General features: G+C 47.6%; 1 protein-coding gene across 1 annotated transcript in view; it reads right to left on the bottom strand.

The window, feature by feature from the left end:
- The window catches only part of C9H1orf21 (chromosome 9 C1orf21 homolog), a 112,945-nt gene that overhangs the window by 3,323 nt on the left and 96,691 nt on the right, over positions 1–12,931 (bottom strand). Inside the window, exons 4-5 of the mRNA XM_066324665.1 lie at positions 9,985–10,061; positions 6,185–6,245 (exon numbers count right to left, since the gene is read on the bottom strand). Coding sequence (XP_066180762.1) covers positions 6,185–6,245; positions 9,985–10,061 — 138 coding nt within the window. The remainder of the gene's footprint in view (positions 1–6,184; positions 6,246–9,984; positions 10,062–12,931) is intronic.

The raw sequence follows: 12,931 nt of genomic DNA, 5'->3' as shown, positions 1-12,931 counted from the left end.
CACGCAGAACACCATGAGTGTTTCGAAACGAATGAGTGAATTTAAGGCAAATTAAAAAGCAGCCTGATATTCTTTTCCTGCTGCCTGCGCCCAAACCAGAAAGACTCATCCCCCATCTCTCCCTCCCCTTGCTGCACCTCCAAAGTGCTCCCCTCCTGATGCCCCTCCAGGGGATGCTCACGATATCCTTTTAGGGAATAAAAACAGAAAGAAAAACCGGCAGGAAAAAGGCCTTTTCCCCATTGTGTGGGTGACAGGCCAATAAACAACACCCGGGGCTCAATGGCCCCTTGTGCTGGAGGACTGAGCCGGGCAGGGGAGGGGACAGCAGGACCAGGATGGAGGGGACAGCAGGACCAGGATGGAGGGGACAGCAGGACCAGGATGGAGGGGAAGCAGGAGATGGAGAGAAGGAAGGGGAGGGAGAGGTGGAGGGGAGGAAAAGGAAGCAGGAGATGCAGAGGGAGAGGAGGGAGAGGAGGGAGAAGCAGCCCTTTCTGCAGGGGGCTGGCGGGGCTGGGGACACAGTGGCCCCTTTGAGGGGCCCGGCTGCGCAGGGATGGGAACCCTTTTCATCAGCCTGCTTTTGTTTACAGCGCTCCCAGAAAGGACGGGAAGAAAATGCCGGAGGCGGCACTAAATCATTGTATACTGTGCTAATTTTTGTCCGTTTCTCGTTTTGTTCGGGGGGGGAAAAAAAATCAATGGAGTCATTAAGAGCAATCCACTTTGCTAATGAGTTTCAGCCTAATCACTGCGCCCTCGCATACATCGCGCTGGCAGCGCGTTCCCAAGGGCACTCCCTCCGGCCCATACAAGGAGCTGCTTTGTGCCCGCTGCCACGGCCAGCCTTACTAACGAGGGATGCAGGAGTCCTGCCGAGCATCCTTCCCACGGGCTGGGAATTGTCCCACCAGCTCCCGGGGGCCAGGTGAGCGGGCTGCTGGAGGAATCCCCGCTGACACACAGTGATGTATCCCCCCGTGGCCATGGCAGCACCATGTCCCAGGCTCGGGGGACCCATCAGAGCTCGCAGCTTCACGGTTTTTATCTCGTTTTTGTCCATGAGAAGGTTTGCATTGTGATTGTTTTTTACAAACCACTGTAGCCATATAGGAGACAGTTTATGAGGATGGGACTAGTGATGGTTTTCCTCTGGCTTTGCCACAAAGCCAGAGGTGCTTCTCTTGTGGGGTTACAATCCCCAAATATAATCCCAGGAATTGCTTGTCAGTTGTTTCGTTACCCCTCAGCCTTTTTCCTACAGGGAGGAGGTTGCCCATAGACTTTGCCACAGCCTCCAGTAATAACACACACTTCAAGGAGATAATTCCTCCAGGTCATTGTACTGCTCCATATAGAATTCAGAGACAGCAGTTGTTTTTCCAACCATTTTCCAGCACAGCCAGCATCAAGATGTTTTTGCTAGCAAGCACTAAATGGGTAGTCTTTTCACAGTCAAGGCATCATATGTTACAGTTTTTAATTTTTATTTCTATTTATTTCATGCAAGCCCTGGTGGGACAGGGCCCCTTCAAGGCAATGGACTTGACCTTGCAGGGCTGTGCCCAGATCAACCCTGCTCTGAGCCATCCTGTGCAGCTCATGGAATCCCAGAAGGGTTTGGGTTAGAAGGGACCTTAAAGCTCATCCCAGTGCCACTCCCTGCCATGGGCAGGGACACCTTCCACTGTCCCAGGGTGCTCCAAGCCCTGTCCAGCCTGGCCTTGGACACTTCCAGGGATCCAGGGGCAGCCGCAGCTTCTCTGGGCACCCTGTGCCAGGGCCTCCCCACCCTCACAGTGAAAATTTCTTCCCAGTATCTTATCCAACCCTGTCCTCTGACAGTGGGAAGCCATTCCCCATTGTCAAATGGTACTCCAGGCCCTTGTCCCAAGTCCCTCTCCAGCAATAGGTCTATGTCCTTCCTGCGCTGCCTTTTCTTTTCAGGGAGTAATGCAGAATTTGCATGGAGCCCTGTGGAATCAGGGTCCAAATAAATCTGAGATGTAGCAAGAAGAAAAAAACCCAAAGGCTGAATAAACTTTAGGACAGGTTAATTCTTCATTATGTCTTTCAGAGCAAATCTTTTTGAGTCCAAATGCAACATCTGACTAAATTAGTCCTTGATCTATGAGACTGGAGAGAGCCCAGGTCATGAATTTACTCGCCTGAATACCAACAAAAATGGTATTTAGGACATGTTTCTATCTTCTTAATCAGAGCTGATAGTTCAAAACCAGATTTATCCCACCACAGGAGTGCAGTGATTGTCCCAGTCCCACCTGCAGCCAGTGGATCCCATTTCTCCTCTGCTGAGCACAGCAGATCTCAGATTTATCCAGCAGCAGAGTTTCCTTTTGGAGGACTGTTCAGCCACTCTCTGCTTCCTTCTCTGGTTTCCAAAGCCATATTTCTGTGTATTTCTGCCTTCAGCTCTCAGGTCAAGCAAATCACTTGTACTCCTGACCCACATCTTTCTAATGTACTCCGGGGAACGCTCTCCTTGAGCTTAATTGCTGCTATTACCTGTCGCTCATCCTCCACTGGAATATATTTCTGTGATTTCAGGCTGATTTTCAATAAATGATGATAAGGCTGACTGCAGATGAGCTGCCCCCTTCCCACTGCCTGTCTCTGTTCCATTTCCCCCTGAACTCTGGAACACACAGGTGCTTTTTGTCTCCCAAAGCAAAGCCATGACTCTACTCACAATAACCTCAGTGAGTGGGAAGCCCCAGTAGGACTCATTACAGCTCCTGGCTGGGAAATGGGAACATTTCTGAGCCTCTTCTGCCACCACTCAGGGCCTCGTGCTGAGTGCACACAGGTCTTCCCCTTTGCTCTCCTCTCCACGGTCTGCCACAGGTCAGAAAGTGTTTGGACACCACTTTTAGGCACGTGGTGGATTCTTGGGGCTGTCCTGTGAGTGGGACTCCATGGTCCTTGTGGGTCTCTGCCAGCTCAGGATATTCTAACTACAGCTACAGCAGTACAGAAACTACAGCTTCTTGTGCTGTCGACTGCTCAGCTCTCTGCAGCTGCTCCCAGTCTCCCCCCTAACCTGTAACTCTGCCTTCTCATCAGCTCTTGGGAGTATTTTTACCTCAGGTTCTGGTGTTTCTGAAAGGACTGGGTTGACTCCAGCAGAACCAGTATCTAAACCTACACTCAAGGCTGACTTTCACATTCTAAGTCAGCCCTCCCCCAGCCCTTATCCCAGTATTTCTTCCTTCCAGCAAACCCTTTGAATGGCATTACCACCACCACAGGCAGTTCTGTACATGCCAGCTCAGCTCCAGCTCCTGAAGCAGGCACAGACTCACTCAGAGACAGAGCAGATGTCCCCCTCTGAACGACTCACAGTGTTTTGACACTAACTTTTGGTAGACAGAAGCTCCATGCTTCACGACATTCTGTTTTTTACCTGTGGGTGATATTTGCAGGAGGCAGTGGAGCTTTGGAGGGGCAGCCAGAAATGCACTACCAGGGACAGGACTTCCAGAGAAACTCTCCAGACTGTTTCAATAAGGCTTTTTTTTGATCTCCAGGACTCATAAAATACTTCCTGTTTGCAGCTGACGAAACCCCAGCCTGTGTTCTTTCCATTTCACACTTTGGCTGCAGCAGTTTTATTCCAGCTGCTCTCCCTGTCCACAGAATGGCTGTTCCAGGTCCAAGCATCCATGTCACGTTTCTGCCTAATGCTCACACCTCAGAGCTGTTGTTACATCTGGATTTGGTGACCCAGCACCCCTTGGGATCTCAGTGGAGCTGAGGGTGTTTTGCTCCTGGCTGGAGTTTCAGCAGCACAGCCCAAGGAGCAGCATCTCCATCACAAATCAACAGCCAGGGAGCACCACAGCGTTTGGGACCTCACCAGCTACAGGCAGCACCTCCCACAACTTTTCAGCTGCCACTGGTGAGCTGCTCACCGATACCATTCTAAATGTTCCACTGCTGTCCTCCATCTCCCTGGAGAAGGGACTGAAAATGCTATTTATGGGTCAGACAACCCCCCTTATATTTTCCAATCTTTTTGGCATTTGTAACAACACCTAAAAAAAAAAAAAAAGTGTTGCAAGCAGAGATTAATTAAAACCCCCCAAATTTCTCTTATGAAGACTATTTCCTCAGGCACAGGAGGTCCCCAGGGAACACAAATCCCACATTCAGCTGCACATTAACGCCTGCCAATCCCATCAGCTGTTGGCAACTTGGTGTCTTTAACAGATAAAGTGTGGATTTCCTCTGAACAGACAATCTCCTGACCCCGAGGATAAATTATCCCCAAGATAATTAGCCCTGGAGATCGCCTGGGAACAACTCTCCTCCCAAACAGAGGAGACAGGGTCAGCTGCACCTCAGCATGGGAATGGGGAATGAGGGTGTTGGTGCCCTGCCACAGACCTCGGGAACAAAAATTAACCAAAATTCATAATTACATACAGCCTGATGGCATTGTCTGGTTTGCAGATAAGGCACATCTTTGGAACGTCCCTTTCACTGGAGATTCTGTGCTCAACATTATGGAAGGTGGTGATGTCCAGGAAAAGCATCTTGGTGTTGCTTGGGACAAATACAAGATGCACCCCCTGCAGCACTCTGACTCCAGGACCAGGAGTGCTGGCAAAACCAGCAGAAGTTCAGAGCCATGCAAGTAAAAAATTCCCTTCTACTCTGCAACCCAAGGTGACAACTTAATAGAACAGAAAAACACAGAAGAATAGACTAGACTAGAAGTATTTCAGTTGGAGGGGACCTACAATCATCAATTGCCTGAGCACTTCAGGGCTGACCAGAAGTTACAGCATGTTGTTAAGGGCATTGTCCACATGTCTCCTGGATGCTGGCAGGCCTGGGCATCCACCAGCTCTCTGGAAAACCTGTTCCAATGTCTGACTACCCTTTTCATAAAGGAATGCTTCCTCATATCCAGTCTGAGACTAGGAGTACAAATTAGTGTACCGCTACTGAGGAAACAAATATTTAACATAAAGCATCAAATAAGATGCAGGACTCCAAAGTAGACAGTGTGAAGGGTAAATTGGTGTGTGAACATCAGCCCCCCACCTCCCTCAGCCACTCCCAGTATGAGCTGTGCTCCAGCTCTTTCACTGCTGTCTCACAAAGAAGCCAAGGGTGTAATTTAAAAGGTTTCTGAAACACACAAAAGCTGCTCTCAGGACAGCTGAGATATGCAAAGAATTCATCATCTTCTTCAAAACATCTCCAGCACCATTATTGCACTGGCACAGCCCTGGGGCAGGGTTATCCATACTTACAGCCACACCATCCCTTGGAGCCAGGGGCTATTTTGAGGAGATTCAGCAAGAAATTCCTGGGGTATCCCAGGTACTACCAGCATTAAGATTCCAGTTGTCTCCCACGGAGATGAGATGAAAGATCAAATCAGCAATGAGGTAAAATCCCACTTTGCTCTTCACCTTTATCCAGCATGTCTATCCTGAACATCTGAGCTAGCCTGCCATTAATCCCAGACTGCTGACATTCCCACAAAACAAAGGATTCTCTCAGTACCTCCTGTGAACTCGACCTTCCCTGGTCTTCTTTGCACTTGAACTATCTAACCAAGGAGCTGGAAGGGAAATCTTGGGCCAGACCAAGAACACAGAGAACACAGAGAGCTGCAGCAGGCAGGTCACTGTCCTCCTGATGCCTTAAGCTTTAGCTGTCATATTTGCAGATTCTGTGCTGCCTAGGGGTGCAGTTCTGAGCCTCATATTAAGTGCTGGTGAGCTCTCTTCACAGAGCAGGGAGACAAAACAAATCCTTTTCCTGCTGAGGACCAAGGACAACTTTCAGCCCAGCAGCATAAACAATGCTGGACTGAAGGGAGGAACAAGAAGGATGAGACCTCATAACCTGAAGCTGTAACTGGATAATTAAACCCCAATATGCAAATGGACCAAAACCTATAAAAGTGTGAGACCTTGTGACCAATCAGCCATTTTGTGACCATTTTGGGTCCACCTTGGGTGTAGCCCTGGTCAGGCCCTGTCCTGCCCAAGGGGATCCTGGAGGCTTTTAAATAAATATCTACTTTATTCTCTAGCCCTGTCCAGTTTCTGTTCCAGGTCAGCCTTCCCAAGGCATCCCATGGAACTGGAAGAGCTGTGTCCACCCCTGAGGGAGACAGGATGTCTACATTACTGTGTCTTACCTTTTCAATTTTTTCATCAAGCATTCTGAAGAATTCTTGTTGGCTTTCGGAGATGTGCATGCTGAAAGGCAAAGGAACAGTATCAATACCAACAGGATTTCTTCCATTATAAAGCAGCCCAGGGTTGTTGAGAGGCCCAGCCGTCAGCTTCCACCACTGTGAAGAATAAATCACTTTACACTCTCATCTACAATATCAATTTTGAATCTTTTTTTCCCTTATGTTTTGTTTGCCCACAAAAAATTACTGCATGTAGTTCTGTGTACATCTGCAACCCTTGGGGTGGTAACTGGGAGTAACGTGCATCCAGAGGAGATGGATGGGAGTGAGCCCTTTTCCAGGCTGACTGCAGGAAGGTAATAGCCCAGTACCTTTCCCTCTGAGAGAGGGAGTGAGAGCCCCCTCTCTGTCATGACAGGAGGTTTTCCAGGACTGCCCACCTCACCACCACAGAATGAGACATCCACAAAGACTGTCCTCTTGTCCTGCCATTTGTTATGGGAAGAAGGGACTGACAACTGCTACAACCTCCTGTCAGGGAGTTGTGCAGAGCCACAAGGTCCCCCCTGAGCCTCCTTTTCTCCAGGCTGAGCCCCTTTCCCAGCTCCCTCAGCCTCTCCTGGTGCTCCAGACCCTTCACTTCAACTAATTCTGCAGCACCAAGAGGCTCAGTGATACGATTTTGCATTAGTAAAGAGGGCTGGAAAATACTCTTTTTTCATTGTCTATAAAACGCTGATGGCCACACAAGACCACAAGTCCTTCCCCGTGGAGAACCTGCAAGCTAAAAACACAGAAAGGATGGGGAGACAAGGGTGAGGATGGATGGCAGGTGGTATTTGGGGTGTTTATTTATGTTAGGGGATGCTGAGAGCTTCCTTCCTGCACAAGTACCACCTCTCCAGGAAGGCGAGGCTGGAGCATCCTCTGGACTCACAGCAGGGAGGAGCACATGGCAGCTGGGGAAATGTGCCAGGGACTCCAAGTGCAGCACAAAAAGAAGCAAAAAAGGGAGGATGGGGACTGGTGCCAGTGCCACCAATGATGCCAAAGGGTCAGAAGGACACATAGCTCTTGGAGATTTTCCCCAGCACAGAATGCTGGCTCGACTCGCTGAATTCTGACCCATCCCCTCTTCCTCAGAGTGATCCTTCCAGCTGTAATGAGTTAATGCTCTCCCTAAGTGCCTAACAACGGGCTGCACTTCCCCACAAAGCTCAGCATTGAGCCCTCCCTGCTATCGGCTGAATGTATACAAAGATCTGCTTATGTGGGCCATAAATGAAGCTCAGTTCACAAGAGGAGGGCTCAGGAATGGCATTAAAACCTAAAGCTGGTGATTCAGGAGCAGGAACAATTCACCTTTCAGTGGTTGAGGGAGTTCTTCTCCCCAGCTGTCTGCCTGTTCCTCAGGTTCCCACCTCCACCTCAGCTGGGGAAGAGATGTGTTTTTGGGATAGCTGACCCCATCACCTGCATATTCAGGCACCTTGGAGAGGGATTTCAGGACAGTGCAGCCCTTTCTGAGTAGGGAAGTGCTTGAAAAATAGTCTTGCCTTTGCAACATCCTAAATCCAGTTTCTAATAAAATGAGATAATACTGTAGTGACTCACCCCAATCATACCATAAAGAAGGCAGGGGGAAAAAAGGACTATTGTGTAGTCATATCCCTGAAAATTCCCACAGGATAATCCTAGATCTGGCCTAGTGGAAGGTGTCCTTGCCCATGGCAGGGAGGTTGGGTTAGCTGCTTTTTCATGTGCCAACCCAAACCATTCTGAGAGCCTGTGATTTGGCAGGGTAAAACTGGTCTGAAAGAACCACTTTCATTTTATGCTGCAGGCTGCTGTCACTCCCTGAGCTATGAACTTGTCCCAGGGTACTCGGGTGGGTGTGTTTGATCATTCAAGGTGTCAGTGGGGTCACTTTGGTGATGAACAGACAGAGCAAGTGCCTGTGAGGTCAGGGCAGGGTGAAGCCCTGAAAGCGTGGCATGTACCAGGACTGGGTGCAAAGAGGAAGGACCGACCCTTCTCTCTCAGCCAAAGACCCACATAAAGCTACTGCTGGCTCCCTACATCCCCTGGTTTAGAGTCCAGGGCTCTGGATGGAAAAATCTAAATCCTCCTGCAGGAGGAAGAGCCCTCAGTACCTCTCGTGAACTCTTGACCTTCCTAGTCTTCTTTGTCCTTGAAATATCTAACCAAGGAGCTGGAAGGGACATCTTTCACTTTTCAGTTTTTTAAGCTTTTAAAATCTTTTTACTTTTCAGCTGACATCAAAATACTGTAAAAGAATTTATAACTTGATACTTAGTCCCTTGTTTTGTTTAGAAGTAACATCCATTGTACCAGAACAGTACCATAAAACACATTTAATGAGCTATCTATTAATTTCTGCTCTACCAGCTGAGCAGACCTTTTCCACCCAATGCCACCCCACTCTGCTGTCAGGATGGTCATGGTTTTTGATGATAAACCTCAAAACAAAAATTGTACATTATAACACCCCTTCACTGACTTGGCAATTAGCAACTCAAACACAAGTAGCCACTTTATAAACAGAAATGCAGTGGTAGGTTGGGCAAACAGCAGAGCCTTGGGCAAACACTGGAGGATCTACCCAACAACCTTGTAATTACATACTGCACCTCTCTGGGAAGCTTCCTCATTTTTGCAGGTCTGTGACAGAAATATTTACCTCTGTCAATGCAATGTAAAAAATGGGATTTTTTGTCAGTTCTGATTTCCGCAGGGACTTTTCAAATTAGAGTTTTATGAAGGAATGGAAACCCTGGCGCCATGCAATTCCTCTGCTGTGGATGTACCAAAAGATGACCCACCAAAAGAACAGCCCTCTTTTATCCCAGAGTAATTAGCCTCATGTTAGAGCACTTTAAATCCATCTCAGACCCTGCTGGGAAGGACTGAGCCACAATAATGAAGTACAGCTCTGCTGAAGAGTGCTTCTACCTCCACCTCCCACCATGAATTTCTTTGCAATTACATCCAAAGCACTCTGCTTTTCTCTTTGAAAAGAGGCTGAATTACTGCTGTCAGCTGATTAGGAAATAACTAAAGTTTCCAGACTTGAAATCATGTTCAAGGCACTTGACAGGCAGCAAATTTAAGTTAGCAAATGCCCTGAGGGCAGGGCACAAGGAACAGCATTTCCACTGGTGTTCAAAACCCAAATCACAAACCTTTATCACTTGTTCTTCACAAACCCCCTACGTGGTTCCGTAACCTGTTATTTCTCAGCCAATTAGTGATTAAAATGTAACACTGATCAGATAAGAAATTAGTTACTACTATCCATAACCGGTTCTGCCACAACAGACAAATATTTCATGTCACACTGACTGACCCCAGGCAGAGCATGGGCACAGAACTGCCAACCATGGAAGGAAGAACTCACAGCTACAGAACATCCTTTATTTTACCAACCTGACCATTCCCAGTCCCAGGCAGAACAGCTGCTAATCTAAACCAGGAGCGAGCAAAAACCTCCCTGGGACTGACCCAGCTGTATTCAGGAACACCAGTGGATATAGAGAAGTTTGTATAGAAAGCTGAGAAACAGCACAGGGTCTTCTGTTAGGCACAACAGGACACATCTCACCTTTTTTCAAGTCCTGCATCTTCACTGTGCAAAGGAGAGGTGATCTCACCCGCAGTACTTAACTCAGCATGACTTTAGGGCTGCTGGAGTAATTTGGGTTTTGCTGGAGAGCAACTGTAAACCTCACAGACAAGGCTTGTGTTTGTATTATGACTTTAACAACAGAAACTGAACTTACTTTGCTCTGGGTTGATGTACTAATCCTGGGATCTCTTTATTAGATTTAAGTCTTGCGTTTGAACTGGCACTTTTTTCCTGAAACACACAAAAAGCACACAACAGAAATAGCATCAGTATTTATGAAGCACACAAAGGGTGACAGGCATCTGTCATCAGGGTCCAGGCTCTTCTGCCTGCACAACCAAATGAGAAAAGCTCAACAAAAATGAAATTAAAGGTAACACAAGAGATGAAATGACCTCAGGTGGGCAATTTTTTAAGGTCCTGAGCTCAGCAGCACGCGGAATTGCTTCAGGGTCACTGGATGAAATCCAAGGCTCAAACTCCGTGCTGACAGGTAACTCTCCAGCAGTCCATGGAAAATGAGGAGTGCTCATAAAAATCAGTAACAGCCCCAGCCCCCACCTTCACCAGAGCAAGACAAAGCACTGGGAAGGCAGTCCCAGAGTCCCCCAGCACCCACGGGCTGGCTCAGAACAGAGTGGGCAAACAGCAGCATCAAGGCACTGTCTGCAGGAGGAAGCACGTGCCAGATGTGCCAGTGAAGAGCAGCAAGGGCAGACATCACCTGCTCAGACACAGAATTGGGCACAAGGGGCCCAGGGAAGCAAATCAGCTCTGGAGATCCCAAAAATAAGGATGTGGGGCTGCTGGAGAGAGTCCAGAGAAGACCACAGAGATGCTCCAAGGGCTGGAGCCCCTCTGCTCTGCAGCCAGGCTGGGAGAGCTGGGAGTGCTCACCTGGAGAGGAGAAGGCTCCAGGGAGAACTTACAGCCCCTTGCAGTGCCTAAAGGGGAGCTGGAGAGGGACTTGGGATAAGAGCCTGGAGGTAATGGCTTCCCACTGCCAGAGGACAGGCTTAGATGGGATACTGGGATGGAATTGTCCTCTGTGAGGCTGGGCAGGCTCTGGCACAGGGTGCCCAGAGAAGCTGTGGCTGCCCCTGGATCCCTGGAAGTGTCCAAGGCCAGGCTGGACAGGGCTTGGAGTAACCTGGGCTAGCCAGAGTGTCCCTGCCTATGGCAGGGGGTGGCTGGATGGGCTTTAAGGCTCCTCCCGAGACAAACCAGTCTGTATTTACAGACAGGAACACAACCCTCTCCTTTGCAGAGGACCAGAACCATTAAAAACATCTTGAAACAGGCCTGGGAGGGGAAAGAGAGAGCTGAGAGCCAGCACTGATCTCCTCATCATGTCACAAGCTTCTGTAACCCAAAACTTAGTGCACACACATATCTCCAAAACCCTTCAGAGGGACACAGCCCCTTCCAGATCTTCCCAGTGCCATGTGTTAGGGAAAGCTGCTGGTGCAGATGGGAGAGGCCTGAGTCAAATCTTTGAGCTCACTCGCTCCACAAATCCCTTTGTATTTCTTAGGCTCGTCACACCCATGGCAATTTAAGAAACATAAACCCAAGAATCAGTCAGTATTTTTGTGGGTAATTCTGGTGGTTTTATTTAGCCTTATTTAGTCTTTGAATAGCTGAATCACACAACGATTTTGGAAAGGGCTACTAAATCACTGAATTAAAAAAAAAAAAAAAAAAAAGGAGGCTGTCTAGCAGTTAATATTTTAATGAATAATTCTACAAGGGTTGTAAACATCAACTGCCTCAGCATATTTAACACTGTTTAATGCATATCTTCTAATCCTCCTAACCAGGGAACAGTGCCTTGCATGAAAATAGCAGTGAGAGAGAAACAAGCCCTTCTTCCAAGCCTTAACAAGGGTGTCTGTGTTTGCTACACCCCACCAGCCTGATCAGGATCCCGTGAGATCACGCCAGAGCAGCAGAACAAAAGGCAGAATCCCTTTTTTTCAAAGCATCTTTTTATTTTAACAGTGCTAGGAGGGTGTCACAGGTATGGACATGTCGTGTGTGATGAACACATGTGTACACAGACACACAACCCATGAGCTCATGTCTGACTCACGTGGCTGTCAAAGTGAGACAAAAAGAGAGGGATGGGTCTCATGGAGAAGATATTCATGAAAAAGACAATGAAGGCACAAATCAGTTAAATCCCAGCCTCCTGCACCAGGTGAGCCTTTATCCTCAGATCTGCTCCATGGGATGGGAAGGGAAGACTAATCTACAGCTCCAATGTTGGGAGCTGGGATAAATCAAGGAAGTACAAACTCAGCTTTGCACATCTCTGCTCGTGGTTTGGTGTCAGTGCAGCTCTATCAGGAGCTGGAATCAGCCCAAATCCCAGCTTAAAGAAACTCCTGACACTTAGGAACAAATAGAAAGACACAAGAAAAGTATATGTTGCCTTCTCACTGTGGGTCTCAGAGCAATATTCAAAATATTAATTGACACACATGGGAAAAGAGAAATAAAATTCCTGTTTAGTTGACTTCCAAGATTCCAGAGTTTACTCCTTGCCTCCTATTGCTCCTGGTAATTACCACACCTCAATTATCTATTACAATTCTCCTATTTAAGCAAAGAGTGTGTTACCTCCTCCATCTGTTGCTCAGCAGGAACAGACAGAAAAGGAAGAGTTAAGAGAAAAATAAAACCAGGTCTCAAATTGGCTCATTGCTTTGTTTACAGCTCTTATTTATGGCAGTGATATTTCATTCCATTGATCAAAATATTGGCTTGGATAAAAATAGATATTAAAAAAAAAATTCTTCCAAATGCAAACAAATAGAATACTCTTTCCTCATCACTTTGAAGACGAACTGACTCAGTAGAAATGAATGGCTTGGCTTCTAATACTTAGCTAAAAAAAAACCACCTTGAAATGCTTTAATGCAGTCAGATTGTTCTTCCAGACTGACTTGGCTTTGGCTAAAGGGTCGCTTCTTGCAGTCCAACCTCATTTTCTCCCTTATTTAACATTAAAGAAGTTACCACGCACCAACAGAACCACAGCTGGTTTCAGAGACCTAATCTGTTGCAAATCGAAATGAATATGCAGAAGTTTGGGTTTA

The sequence above is a fragment of the Sylvia atricapilla genome, chromosome 9, assembly GCF_009819655.1.
Source record: "Sylvia atricapilla isolate bSylAtr1 chromosome 9, bSylAtr1.pri, whole genome shotgun sequence".
NCBI classification, from domain to species: Eukaryota; Metazoa; Chordata; class Aves; order Passeriformes; family Sylviidae; genus Sylvia; species Sylvia atricapilla.
This window is presented reverse-complemented; position numbering and strand designations above follow the sequence as displayed.